At 50.5% G+C, this 12,738-nt stretch overlaps 1 protein-coding gene across 1 annotated transcript in view; it reads left to right on the plus strand.

Moving 5' to 3' along the window:
• Window positions 1-12,738, plus strand: part of LOC144609936 (uncharacterized) — a 342,403-nt gene that overhangs the window by 71,267 nt on the left and 258,398 nt on the right. The window contains exon 2 of the mRNA XM_078428342.1: window positions 242-295. Coding sequence (XP_078284468.1) covers window positions 242-295 — 54 coding nt within the window. The remainder of the gene's footprint in view (window positions 1-241; window positions 296-12,738) is intronic.

Raw genomic sequence — 12,738 nt, forward strand, 5'->3', positions numbered from 1 at the left:
GGGGATGGGTGGGGGGGGATGGGTGGGGGTGGGAGGATGGGGGGGGATGGGGGGGATGGGTGGGGGGGGTGGGAGGATGGGGGGGGGTGGGGGGGGATGGGGGGGATGGGGGGGGTGGGTGACATACTGTGGGAAGCTGCAGGCAGCGAGGACACTGGACCATTCCACTGACAGGGTGAGTGAGGAGTGAGTGGGAGGATACATTGGCTGCTGCCAAGTCCCCTTGATCCATGTAGCAGTGAGACAGAGAGCTGCTCCAACCCGGCTGCATCCTCCTCCCTCTCCCCTTCACCAGGTAGGAACAGCGTGGGTTCGTTCCGTCTTGTGTCGGGCTATGTATCTACCTGTCTATGTGTCTCCCTATCTCTGCCCTGCGTCCCCCTGTTCTCTGCAATGCTCAGCCCTGCCGAGGCACCATCCATCCATCGTATACCAATGATCAGCGCACCACACAGTGAGTGCTGTGTTCCCAGCCCAGCCTCTGTCGCACAGATGTCCCCACGTTACACACTGCATGTCCCCACGTTACACACTGCATGTCCCCCACGTTACACACTGCATGTCCCCACGTTACACTGCATGTCCCCACGTTACACACTGCATGTCCCCCACGTTACACACACTGCATGTCCCCCACGTTACACACTGCATGTCCCCCACGTTACACACTGCATGTCCCCCACGTTACACACTGCATGTCCCCCACGTTACACACACTGCATGTCCCCGCGGCTGGAGAACCAACCGGCCTCACACACCAGCAGAGATAGACCACAGAGTGAGGAGCAACTCAGCGGGACAGGCAGCGTCTGTGCAGAGAAGGGGTGGGTGACGGCTCGGGTCGAGACCCTTCTTCAGACGGATTTTATATGTTACAGATAAAATACCACACTCACATGCTGTTTAATGTGTTAAAGCTGGCAGTCAGCATGCAGTTCGGCTTTTGTGGCAAAATGCAGTGTGTGTGTGTGTGTGTGTGTACAGTGTGTATAGTGTGTGTGTGTGTACAGTGTGTGTGTGTACAGTGTGTGTGTGTGGACAGTGTGTGTGTGTACAGTGTGTGTGTGTACAGTGTGTATAGTGTGTGTGTGTGTGTGTACAGTGTGTGTGTGTGTACAGTGTGTGTGTACAGTGTGTGTGTGTGTACAGTGTGTGTGTGTACAGTGTGTGTGTGTGTACAGTGTGTGTGTAGTGTGTGTGTACAGTGTGAGTGTGTGTGTACAGTGTGTGTGTACAGTGAGTGTGTGTGTGTACAGTGAGTGTGTGTGTGTGTACAGTGAGTGTGTGTGTGTACAGTGTGTGTGTACAGTGTGTGTACAGTGTGTGTGTACAGTGTGTGTGTACAGTGTGTGTGTGTGTGTGTACAGTGTGTGTGTGTACAGTGTGTGTGTGTGTATACTGTGTGTGTGTGTACAGTGTGTGTGTATACTGTGTGTGTGTGTACAGTGAGTGTGTGGGTGTGTACAGTGTGTACAATGTGTGTGTGTGTGCACAGTATGTGTGTGTGTGTACAGTGTGTGTGTGTGTGCGCAGTGTGTGTGTACAGTGTGTGTACAGTGTGTGTGTGTAGTGTGTGTGTGTGTACAGTGTGTGTGTGTACAGTGTGTGTGTACAGTGTGTGTGTGTACAGTGTGTGTGTGTGTACAGTGTGTGTGTGTGTATACAGTGTGTGTGTGTGTGTACAGTGTGTGTGTACAGTGTGTGTGTGTGTACAGTATGTGTGTACAGTGTGTGTGTGTACAGTGTGTGTACAGTGTGTGTATATACTGTGTGTGTGTACAGTGTGTGTGTGTGTGTACAGTGTGTGTACAGTGTGTGTGTGTAGTGTGTGTGTGTGTACAGTGTGTGTGTGTACAGTGTGTGTGTACAGTGTGTGTGTGTACAGTGTGTGTGTGTGTACAGTGTGTGTGTGTGTATACAGTGTGTGTGTGTGTGTACAGTGTGTGTGTACAGTGTGTGTGTGTGTACAGTATGTGTGTACAGTGTGTGTGTGTACAGTGTGTGTACAGTGTGTGTATATACTGTGTGTGTGTACAGTGTGTGTGTGTGTGTACAGTGTGTGTACAGTGTGTGTGTGTACAGTGTGGTGTGTACAGTGTGTGTGTGTACAGTGTGTGTTCAGTGTGTGTGTACAGTGTGTGTGTGTGTACAGTATGTGTGTACAGTGTGTGTGTACAGTGTGTGTACAGTGTGTGTATATACTGTGTGTGTGTACAGTGTGTGTGTGTGTGTACAGTGTGTGTACAGTGTGTGTGTGTACAGTGTGGTGTGTACAGTGTGTGTGTACAGTGTGTGTTCAGTGTGTGTGTACAGTGTGTGTGTGTACAGTGTGTGTGTAGTGTGTGTGTGTATAGTGTGTGTACAGTGTGTGTGTACAGTGTGTGTGTGTACAGTGTGTGTACAGTGTGTGTGTACAGTGCGTGTGTGTACAGTGTGTGTGTGTACAGTGTGTGTGTGTGTGTACAGTGTGTGTGTGTGTATACTGTGTGTGTGTGTACAGTGTGTGTGTATACTGTGTGTGTGTGTACAGTGTGTGTGTATACTGTGTGTGTGTGTGTACAGTGTGTGTACAGTGTGTGTGTACAGTGTATGTGTGTACACAGTGTGTGTGTACAGTGTGTGTGTACCATGTATGTGTGTACACAGTGTGTGTACAGTATGTGTGTGCACAGTGTGTGTGTACAGTGTGTGTGTATTCAGTGTGTGTGTGTAGTGTGTGTGTGCAGTGTGTGTGTACAGGTACAGTGTGTGTACAGTGTGTGTGTATACAGTGTGTGTGTGTGTACAGTGTGTGTGTACAGTGTATGTGTGTACACAGTGTGTGTGTACAGTGTGTGTGTACCATGTATGTGTGTACACAGTGTGTGTACAGTATGTGTGTGCACAGTGTGTGTGTACAGTGTGTGTGTATTCAGTGTGTGTGTGTGTAGTGTGTGTGCAGTGTGTTCTACAGTGTCTATGTGTATACAGTGTGTGTGTAAAGTGTGTACAGTGTGTGTGTGCGCAGTGTGTGTATACAGTTGTGTGTGTCCTGTGTGTCCTCAGGGTTGTGACTTGGGTAGTTGCTGTGTTCTTTGCTGAGTGAAGTGTGTGTTGATGGGTTGCTGTAATTGCTGGCAGTGAGTTGATGTTCCGTATCGGGAGCGTTGAACAGCAAGCGGAGGCAGGGGCTACCTCTAGCACTTACTCCATCACTGCGGAATATACAATGACCAAGTCAGCACTGCCCTGAACCAGCGGGCAGTGGAGCATCACCAGTCTGAGTACAGTGAAGATAGACGCGAAACACTGGAGTAACTCAGCGGGACATACAAACATCGAAACATTGACAATAGGTGCAGGAGGAGGCCATTCGGCCCTTCGAGCCAGCACCGCCATTCAATATGATCATGGGGAAAAAAACTGCAGATGCTGACTTGAAGCAAAATGCTGGAGTAACTTAGCGGGTCAGGCAGCATCTCAGGAGAGAACGAATGGGTGACGTTTCGGGTCGAGATTTGCTGATCATCTTTCTCCCCATATCCCTTGATTCCTTTGGCCCTAAGAGCTAAATCTAACTCTCTCTTGAAACATCCAGTGAATCGGCCTCCACTGCCTTTTGTGGCAGAGAATTCCACAGATTCACAACTCTCTGGGTGAATTCTTTCACATGGGACATGTTGGTCGGTGTGGGCAAGTTGGGCCGAAGGGCCTGTTTTCACGCTGTATCACTCTATCTCTATGGTAGAGCCAGGTTCACAATCTGGTAGAGGGAACGGGGCATAATACTAGCACAGAGTGAGGCAAGATCCCAGCAGGGAGAGAGAGGGGGAGAGGCAGGGAGAGAGAGAGAGGGAGAGAGCAAGAGAGAGAGAGAGGCACAAGAGAGAGATAGAGAGAGAGAGAGAGCGGCAGGGAGAGAGAGAGAGAGAGAGGGAGGGAGAGAGAGAGAGGGAGAGAGAGAGAGAGAGGCAGAGCAAGACAGAGAGAGAGAGAGAGAGAGAGAGAGGGAGGCAGGAGAGAGAGAGAGGCAGGGAGAGAGAGAGAGAGACAGGGAGAGAGAGAGAGGGTGAGAGCAAGAGAGAGAGAGAGGCACAAGAGAGAGATAGAGAGAGAGAGAGAGCGGCAGGGAGAGAGAGAGAGAGGCAGGGAGAGAGAGAGAGGGAGAGAGAGAGAGAGAGGCAGAGCAAGACAGAGAGAGAGAGAGAGAGAGAGAGGGAGGCAGGAGAGAGAGAGAGGCAGGGAGAGAGAGGGGGAGAGACAGGGAGAGAGGGTGAGAGCAAGAGAGAGAGAGAGGCACAAGAGAGAGATAGAGAGAGAGAGAGGCAGAGCGAGAGAGAGAGAGAGAGAGAGAGAGAGAGAGAGAGAGAGAGAGAGAGAGGCAGGAGAGAGAGAGAGGCAGGGAGAGAGAGAGGCAAAGCAAGAGAGGGAGAGAGGGAATGAGAGAGAGGCAGGGAGAGAGAGAGAGAGAGAGAAAGAGAGAGAGGCAGAGAGCAAGAGAGAGAGAGAGGCAGAGTGGGGATAGCAGAATAAATTGACACAAAGTGCTGGAGCAACTCAGCGGGTCAGGCAGCCTCTGGATCTGATTTGTTTTGGTCACCTGTTGCCAGCCCTGATTTGTTCTGGCCTTTTATCACCTCCAGTTCCCCTCCTCCCCCCCATCCCCCCCCCCGCCCCGCCCCACCCCACCTCTACTCTCAGTCTGAAGAAGGGACTCGACCCAAAACGCCACCTATGCTTTCCCTCCAGAGATGCTGCCTGTCCCGCTGTGTTGCTCCAACGTTTTGTGTCTACAATATAAACCAGCATCCGCTGTTCCTTCCTGCACTGAATAAAATGACAGGGGTGTCAGTGGAATGGGCAGTTCAGCAAATGTGTGACAAACCGATCTCAAAAGAATGCAAGTGTTTGGTCACCTAGCCTGCGTCTCAGGGTAGACATTGTGAACAGCAGGTTAGTCGTGGTTGCCCATTAATATTTGGGGAGGTCAACGTACCTTCATCAGCGCGCATTCATAGGCTGGCACGGTGGCACAGCTGGTAGAGCCGCTGCCTCACAGCGTCAGAGTCCCGTGTTCGATCCCGACCTCGGATGCTGTCTGTGCGGGGTTTGCATGACCTCCCTGTGACCTCCGGTTTCCTCCCACATCCCAAAGATGTGCGGGTTTGTCGGGGAATTGAGCGCGGTGAATCGCTCCTGGTGTGTAGGTGGCACCATGGCGCATCTATTAGTGACGTTCCCTCACAGCGTCGGAGTCCCAGGTTCGATCCTGACCTCGGGTGCTGTCTGTGCGGGGTTTGCACGACTTCCCCGTGACCTCGTGGTGTTGCGCTTTCCTCCCCCTTCCCAGGAAGATATCTAAGTTCGGAGGTTAACTGGCCTCCGCAAACTGTCCCCGTCTGAAGAAGGGTCTCGACCTGAAACGTCACCCATTCCTTCTCTCCAGAGACGCTGCCTGACCCGCAGAGTTACTCCAGCACTTTGTGTCGACCCTAGGGTATAGGAGTTGGTTGAGAAAGTAGGATAACATTGAATGAATGTGAATGGGTGATCGATGGCCAGCATGGACATGGTGGGCCGAAGGGCCTGTTTCCATGCTGTATCTTTCAATGATGCAAATGTTTGATCAATAGAAGAAAAACTGCAGATGCTGGTTTAAATCGAAGGTAGACACAAAATGCTGGAGTAACTCAACGGGTCAGGCAACATCTCTGGAGAGAAGGAATGGGTGATGTTTCGGGTTGAGACCCTTCTTCAGACTGATGTCAGGGGAGGGGGCGGGATAGAGAGAGAATGTAGTCGGAGACAGGAAGTCCCTGCTTTCCCTCTGTATCCTCTCCCCCTTCCCAGTTCTCCCACCAGTCTTCCTGTCTCCTCTCTGTGGCCGAAGAGGGATCTGCCCCTGGGTCGTTTACTCCCACCTCCCAAAGATGTGCGGGTCTGTGGATCAATCAGTCTTTGCAGATTGCCCCGAGTGTGCAGGGAGTGGATGAGAAAGTGGGCTAACATAGAACCAGTGTGCTGGTGATCGATGGTCGGCGTGGACTCGTTGGGCCGAAGGGCCTGTTTCCATGCTGTTGCCGATCGGCGGGACCACTGAGCAGGCTGTGCAGGCTGCAGTTGTGTGTGTCTCTGCTGTCGGACATGGCCACTGCATTGTCCGCTGTCGAGGTCCTCTCTGCCTTCTCCATGGGCCAGGGATGCCGGTGAACTTCGCCAACTTCCCCACTCCCAAATAACGGACAAAGGGTGACGTCCCGGCCCACGCCCCACGTGACCTCACCCAGCCAGCGGCCACGTGCTCCCGCTCCACCAATGGCGGTGCTTACCTAAAAGCCTCTTGAACATCACTATCGTATCTGCCTCCACCACTCCTCCTAGATCCAGACCCTCGCCAGTCTTTGTGTGTGTGGGGGAGGTGAAAAAACGTGCACCTCCTGTAAAACTGACTGTTTTTCAGTCAGAGAGTTGTGAATCTGTGGAATTCTCTGCCTCAGAAGGCAGTGGAGGCTAATTCTCTGAATGCATTCAAGAGAGAGCTAGATAGAGCTCTTAAGGATAGCGGAGTCAGGGGGTATGGGGAGAAGGCAGGAACGGGGTACTGATTGAGAATGATCAGCCATGATCACATTGAAAGGCGGTGCTGGCTCGAAGGGCCGAATGGCCTCCTCCTGCACCTATTGTCTATTGTCTATTGTCTAAACTTTGTTCCTCTCACCATGTAGCTCTAGACCCATACATTAGCACTATCCGACACACTAGGGGCAATTACAGAAGCCAATTAACCTAGAAACCTGCAGGTCTTTGGAGTGTGGGAGGAAACCGGAGCACCCGGAGAAAACCCACGCGGTCATGCGGAGAACGTACAAACTCCGTGTAGACAAGCGGCCGTAGTCAGGATCGAACCGGGGTCTCTGGCGCTGCGAGGCAGCAACTCTACCGCAGCGCCACCGTGCCGAGGTGGACCCAACATGAGGATGTAGGAGATATATCCTTGTGATGCTGATAGAAGGCAAATGAATATCGCAAACAAGCCACGTTTAGACAGTCTAGGCATTATCATCATCTTGAAAGCAGATATCAGCTTTGGCAGATATGCAGTGTGGTCTTACCACAAGGCTATGTGGATACAAGGATTAAACTACAAGAGGAAACTAACGCGACATGTTTTGTAATTGAGAAGACTATGGGGAATATGATCAAAGTTCTCAAGACATTGAGACAAGCCGCTTGGATACCATAAGAAATGATTCGAAGGTATTTATTCACAAAATGCTGGAGTAACTCAACAGGCCAGGCAGCATCTCAGGAGAGAAGGAATGGTCTCGACCCGAAACGTCACCCATTCCTTCTCTCCTGAGATGCTGCCCGACCTGCTGAGTTACTCCAGCATTTTGTGAATAAATACCTTCGACTTGTGCCAGCATCTGCAGTTATTTTCTTATAAGAAATGATTGACTTTGTCTGGGGAGTCGAGGACTGGAAACGTGGTCCAAATGTTGGGAACTGTGTAATCTGGATCGAAGTCTGACAGCAGGCAGAGATCATGTAGGAAGGAACTGCAGGATCAGGATCACGATCAAACCCGGGTCTCTGGCGCTGTAAGCGCTGTAAGGCAGTAGCTTTACCGCTGCGCCACCATGCGCCCTATTCTTGGCTGCCTGTTGTCTACCCTTTCTGTTGATTCTTCATGTTTCTGTTCCATCTGTATACCAAAACTCTCGTTTGTTTGTTTGTTTGTTCCTGAGCTACAGCCAAAACGGTACACGATGCCACGATAGTTTTAGGCCCACCTTACTCACCGTTGTCCCTTTGGTGCTAATGGAAGAAGTTTCATTGAAATCGGTGTGATATTTTTAAAGTTATTCACATTTTAAAGTTTAATTCTATCTCAGGGAGAGAGGGGGGAGGGAGGGGAAGGGGAGGGAGGATAAGGGGGGGTTGAGGGGATGGAGTGGGCAGGAGGGGAAGGGGAGGGGGGAAGGAGGTGGAGAGGGGGGAGGAGGGAGGAAAGAGGAGGAAGGAGGGGGAGGGTAGAGGGAGGGAGGGAGGGAGGGAGGGAGGGGGAAGGAGGGGGGGAGGGGGTGAGAGGGGAGGGGGAGGGGGAGAGGGGAGGAGAGGATGCTACACCAATGCAGGAGAGGTTTGGGCCCAACAGGTCCACTTGGTCTAGTGTTCCACTAAAACTTTATGGTGGTATATTTCATTCCTGATGTGCTCTGAGTCAATACTAATTTACCAATTATCTCCTCAGCTTTGCGGATTTTGACATAGATGTTACAATATTTAACAGTGTAGGAAGGAACTGCAGATGCAGGTTTAAACCGAAAATAGACACAAAAAGCTGGAGTAACTCAGCGGGTCAGACAGCATCTGTGGAGAGAACGAGTGGGTGATGTTTCAGGTCGAGACCCTTCTTCAGACTGAGAGTCAGAGGAACGGGAAACGAGAGAAATAGACGGTGATGTAGAGAGATATAGAACAAACAAATAAAAGATGTGCGAAAATGTAACGATGATAAAGGAGACAGGCCATTGTTCGTTGTGGGCTAGGTGAAAACGTGTTACAGACAATGAGACTCAACAAGATGACTTTGAAACTTGTACAATGACTTGGGTGGGGGAGGGATGGAGAGAGAGGGGGTGCAAGGTGTTACTTGGAGTTAGAGAAATGAATGTTCATACCGCTGAGGTGTAAGATGCCCAAGCGAAATATGAGGTGCTGTTCCTCCAATTTGTGCTGGGCCACACTCTGATAATGGAGGAGGCCCAGGACAGAAAGGTCAGTGTGGGAATGGGAGGGGGAATTAAAGTGTTTGGCATCCGGGAGATTAGGTAGGCCAAGGTGGACTGAGTGAAGATGTTCAGCAAAACGATCGCCCAGTCTACATTTGGTCTCGCCGATGTATAAGAGTCCACACTTTGAACAACGGATACAATAGAGGAGGTCGGAGGAGGTGCAAGTGAACCTGTGCCGAACCTGAAAGGACTGTCGGGGGCAGAGATTGATGTAATTTGGAAGTCTCTTCTGAAAATGACATCGTGAAATTTGTGGGCGATACAATTTTCTTAACCAAAATAGCGTAATTCTTTAAATTGCCCCTTTTGTGGAGGATAGAAACTTTTATGAAATAAAATTTTGAGTATAGAAGTTGGGAGGTCATGTTGCAGATGTTGGTGACGTTGCACTTTGTGTATTGCGTGTTCAGTTCTGGGCACCATGTTACAGGAAAGATGTTGTCAAGCCAGAAAGGGTGCAGAGAAGATTTACGAGGATGTTGCCAGGACTCGAGGACAGAGCTAGAGGGAGAGGTTGAGCAGGCTGGGACTCTATTCCTTGGAAGGAGGGTGAGGAGTGATCATATTGTGTATAAAACGATGAGAGGAATAGATCAGGTAGAGGCAAGTAGTCTCCTTCCCAGAGTGGGGGAATCGAAAACCAGAGGACATAGGTTTAAGGTGAGGGGGGAAAGATTTACTAGGAATCTGAGGGGTAACTTTTTCACACAAAGAGTGATAGTTCTATGGAAAGAGCTGCTGGGGGAGGTAGTCAGGGCAGGGACTATCGCAACGTTTATGAAACAGTTAGACAGGTACATGGATAGAGCAGGTTTAGAGGGATATGGGCCAAACGCAGGCAGGTGAGACTAGTAAAGATGGGACATATTGGTCAGTGTGGGCAAGTTGGGCCGAAGGGCCTGTTTCCACGCCGTAGGACTCTATGACTATGTAACACTAGAACAGTCGGCATTTTTGCTCAGAAATAGTTAGCATCCAGTATCTCTTAACTGTAGATGTCAGGTAAATTAATTTCTGAGGCAAGCCAAGTTTGACAATCATCAGTCTTCTGGTTCTCGTGGGGTGGCACGGTGGCGCAGTGGTAGAGCGACTGCCTTACACTACCAGAGACCCGGGTCCAATCCTGACAATGGGTGCTTGCCTGCATGGAGTCTGTACGTTCTCCCCGTGACCTGCGTGGATTTTCTCCGAGATCTTTGGTTTCCTCCCACACTCCAAAGACATACAGGTCTGTAAGTTAATTGGCTTGGCATAAATGTAAATTGTCTCTAGTGTGTGTAGGATAAGTGCGAATGTCGCTGGTCAGCATGGACTCAGTGGGCCGAAGGGCCTGCTTCGGCGCTGTATCTCTAAAACGAAAGAACTAAATTATCTTTTTATTCACAAAATGCTGGAGTAACTCAGCAGGTCAGGCAGCATCTCGGGAGAGAAGGAATGGGTGACGTTTTGGGTCGAGACCCTTCTTAAACTAAATTATCCTTGTGTTTGCTTTGTGACACAGCTTTGAAACAGGCCCTTCAGACCACCAAGTCCATGCTGACCATTAATCCCATTCACACTAGTTCTCTGTTATCCCACTTTTTCATCCACTCCCTTCACACCAGGGGCACTTTAGAGAGACCGGTTAATCTACAAACTCTCACGTCTTTGGGATGTAGGAGGAAACAGGCGCACCCAGAGAAAACCAATGCGGTCATAGGGAGAACGTTCAAACTCCATACAGACAGCACCCGTAGTCAGGATCGTTTTAATCTACAAATTGAGAGGGAGAAGGGAAATTCGGAAGTGTCAGTATTACAGTATAGCAAAGGGGATTACAGAGGCATGAGGCAGGAGCTGGCCAGATTTGACTGGAAGGAGGCCCGAGCAGGGAAGACGGTGGAACAGCAATGGCAGGTATTCCTGGGAATAATGCAGAAGTTGCAGGATCAATTCATCCCAAAGAGGAGGAAAGATTCTAAGGGGAGTAAGAGGCACCCGTGGCTGACAAGGGAAGTCAAGGACAGCATAAAAATAAAAGAGAAGAAGTATAACATAGCAAAGAAGAGTGGGAAGCCAGAGGATTGGGACTCTTTTAAAGAGCAACAGAAGATAACTAAAAAGGCAATACGGGGTGCTGATTGAGAATGATCAGCCATGATCACATTGAATGGTGGTGCTAGCTCAAAGGACCGAATGGCCTCCTCCTGCACCTATTGTCTATTGTCTATTGTCTATTGATCGAACCGGGGTCTCTGGCGCGATAGTGTTAATGTGCGGGGATCGCTGGTTGGCAAGGACTCGGTGGGCCGAAGGGACTGTTCCTGCGCTGTATCCCTGAAGTAAAAGTGCTCTCTCTTCCATCTTTCTTTGTTCTCTTCACTTGCACCAGGGTGTTAATGTCCGTGTGGACAACACTCGATTGTCTTCAATCCTTTCAATCTGGGAGTGCTGCTGAATTGATAAATACCCAACAAACCTGCAGAAGCAAAGAAATGCAGATACCGGTTTACAAAAAAAGACACAAAGTGCCTTTTCGACCGTTTTGGGTTGGAGCAGGGTCTTGGCCTGAAACGTCACCTTTCCGTGTTTTCCCGGGATACTGCCTGACCCGCTGAGTTAGTCCAGCACTCTGTGAAACGTCACCTATCCATGTTCTCCAGAGATGCTGCCTGACCCGCTGAGTTAGTCCAGCATTCTGTGTCCCTTTTTTCCCCACTATCAGTGGTTGATTTGCTGCCTAGGGTTACCTGTTACCAAGGGTCTGAAGAAGGGTCTTAACCCATATCGTCACCCATTCCTTCTCTCCAGAGATGCTGCCTGCCCCACTGAGTTACTCCAGCTTTTGGTGTATATCTAGGGTTACCTGAAGTGGGGTTGACAAGCTCGGAGCCGATGAAGGGCCACGACCTGAAATGTTGTCCATCCATGAGGTAGACCATAGGGACCGGACAATGCCAATGTGTCCAAACTAAACAGACACAAAGTGTTGGAGTAACTCATCAGGTCAGGCAGCGTCTGTGGAGACACAGGGAGGTGATATTTGGGGAGGAGGGTCCTGACCCAAAACGTCACCCATCCACGTTCTCCACAGATGCTGCCTGAGCCGCTGAGTTACTCCAGCACTCTGTGAAACGTCACCCATCCATGTTCTCCACAGATGCTGCCTGACCCGCTGAGTTACTCCAGCACTTTGTGCCCTGTTCATGTTTAAAACAATTGAGCGGCACGGTGGCGCAGCGGTAGAGTTGCTGCCTTACAGCAAATGCAGCGCCGGAGACCCGGGTTCCATCCCGACTACGGGCGCCGTCTGTACGGAGTTTGTACATTCTCCCCGTGACCCGCGGGATCTTCGGTTTCCTCCCACATTCCAAAGACGTACAGTTATGTAGGTTAATTGGCTTGGTGTATGTATAAAGTGTCCCTAGTGTGTGTGGGATAGTGTTAGTGTGCGGGGATCGCTGGTCGGTGCGGTCTCGGTGGGCAGAAGGGCCTGTTTCCGCACTGTACCTCCACAACTAAAACTAAATTGGTGGAGAGAAGGCATTGTTCATCGTGTATGTTGTCACTTGATACACCTGGCACAGACACTAAACCACCCTGCATGAAACACTGTCAGGAAATCCGCACCAGGAACCCATCTCAGTAATTGGTGGGAGCTAATGAATAATTGAAGCCATTAGTTTGGGCTCAGTTTAACTGAGCCGTGAACTGGGTTGAACGTGTTACCCGCACTCCCCCTTCAACAGAGCGCTTCTACTCCAGGACCTTTGCCCCGGTGGCCAGGGGCAGCCAGGTGTGAGGGCAGGTTCGTGCATCGAGCACCCCGGGCTGGCAGTGCCCACACCCTGTCCCGCTCTCACGGGAAGGACACACATCGTCCGAAGAAGGGTCTCGACCTGAAACGTCTCCCTCCAGAGATGCTGCCTGTCCCGCTTTGTTACTCCAGCATTTTGTGCCTCTCTTCGGTTTAAACCAGCAT

This window comes from Rhinoraja longicauda, chromosome 35 (genome assembly GCF_053455715.1).
Source record: "Rhinoraja longicauda isolate Sanriku21f chromosome 35, sRhiLon1.1, whole genome shotgun sequence".
NCBI classification, from domain to species: domain Eukaryota; kingdom Metazoa; phylum Chordata; class Chondrichthyes; order Rajiformes; family Arhynchobatidae; genus Rhinoraja; species Rhinoraja longicauda.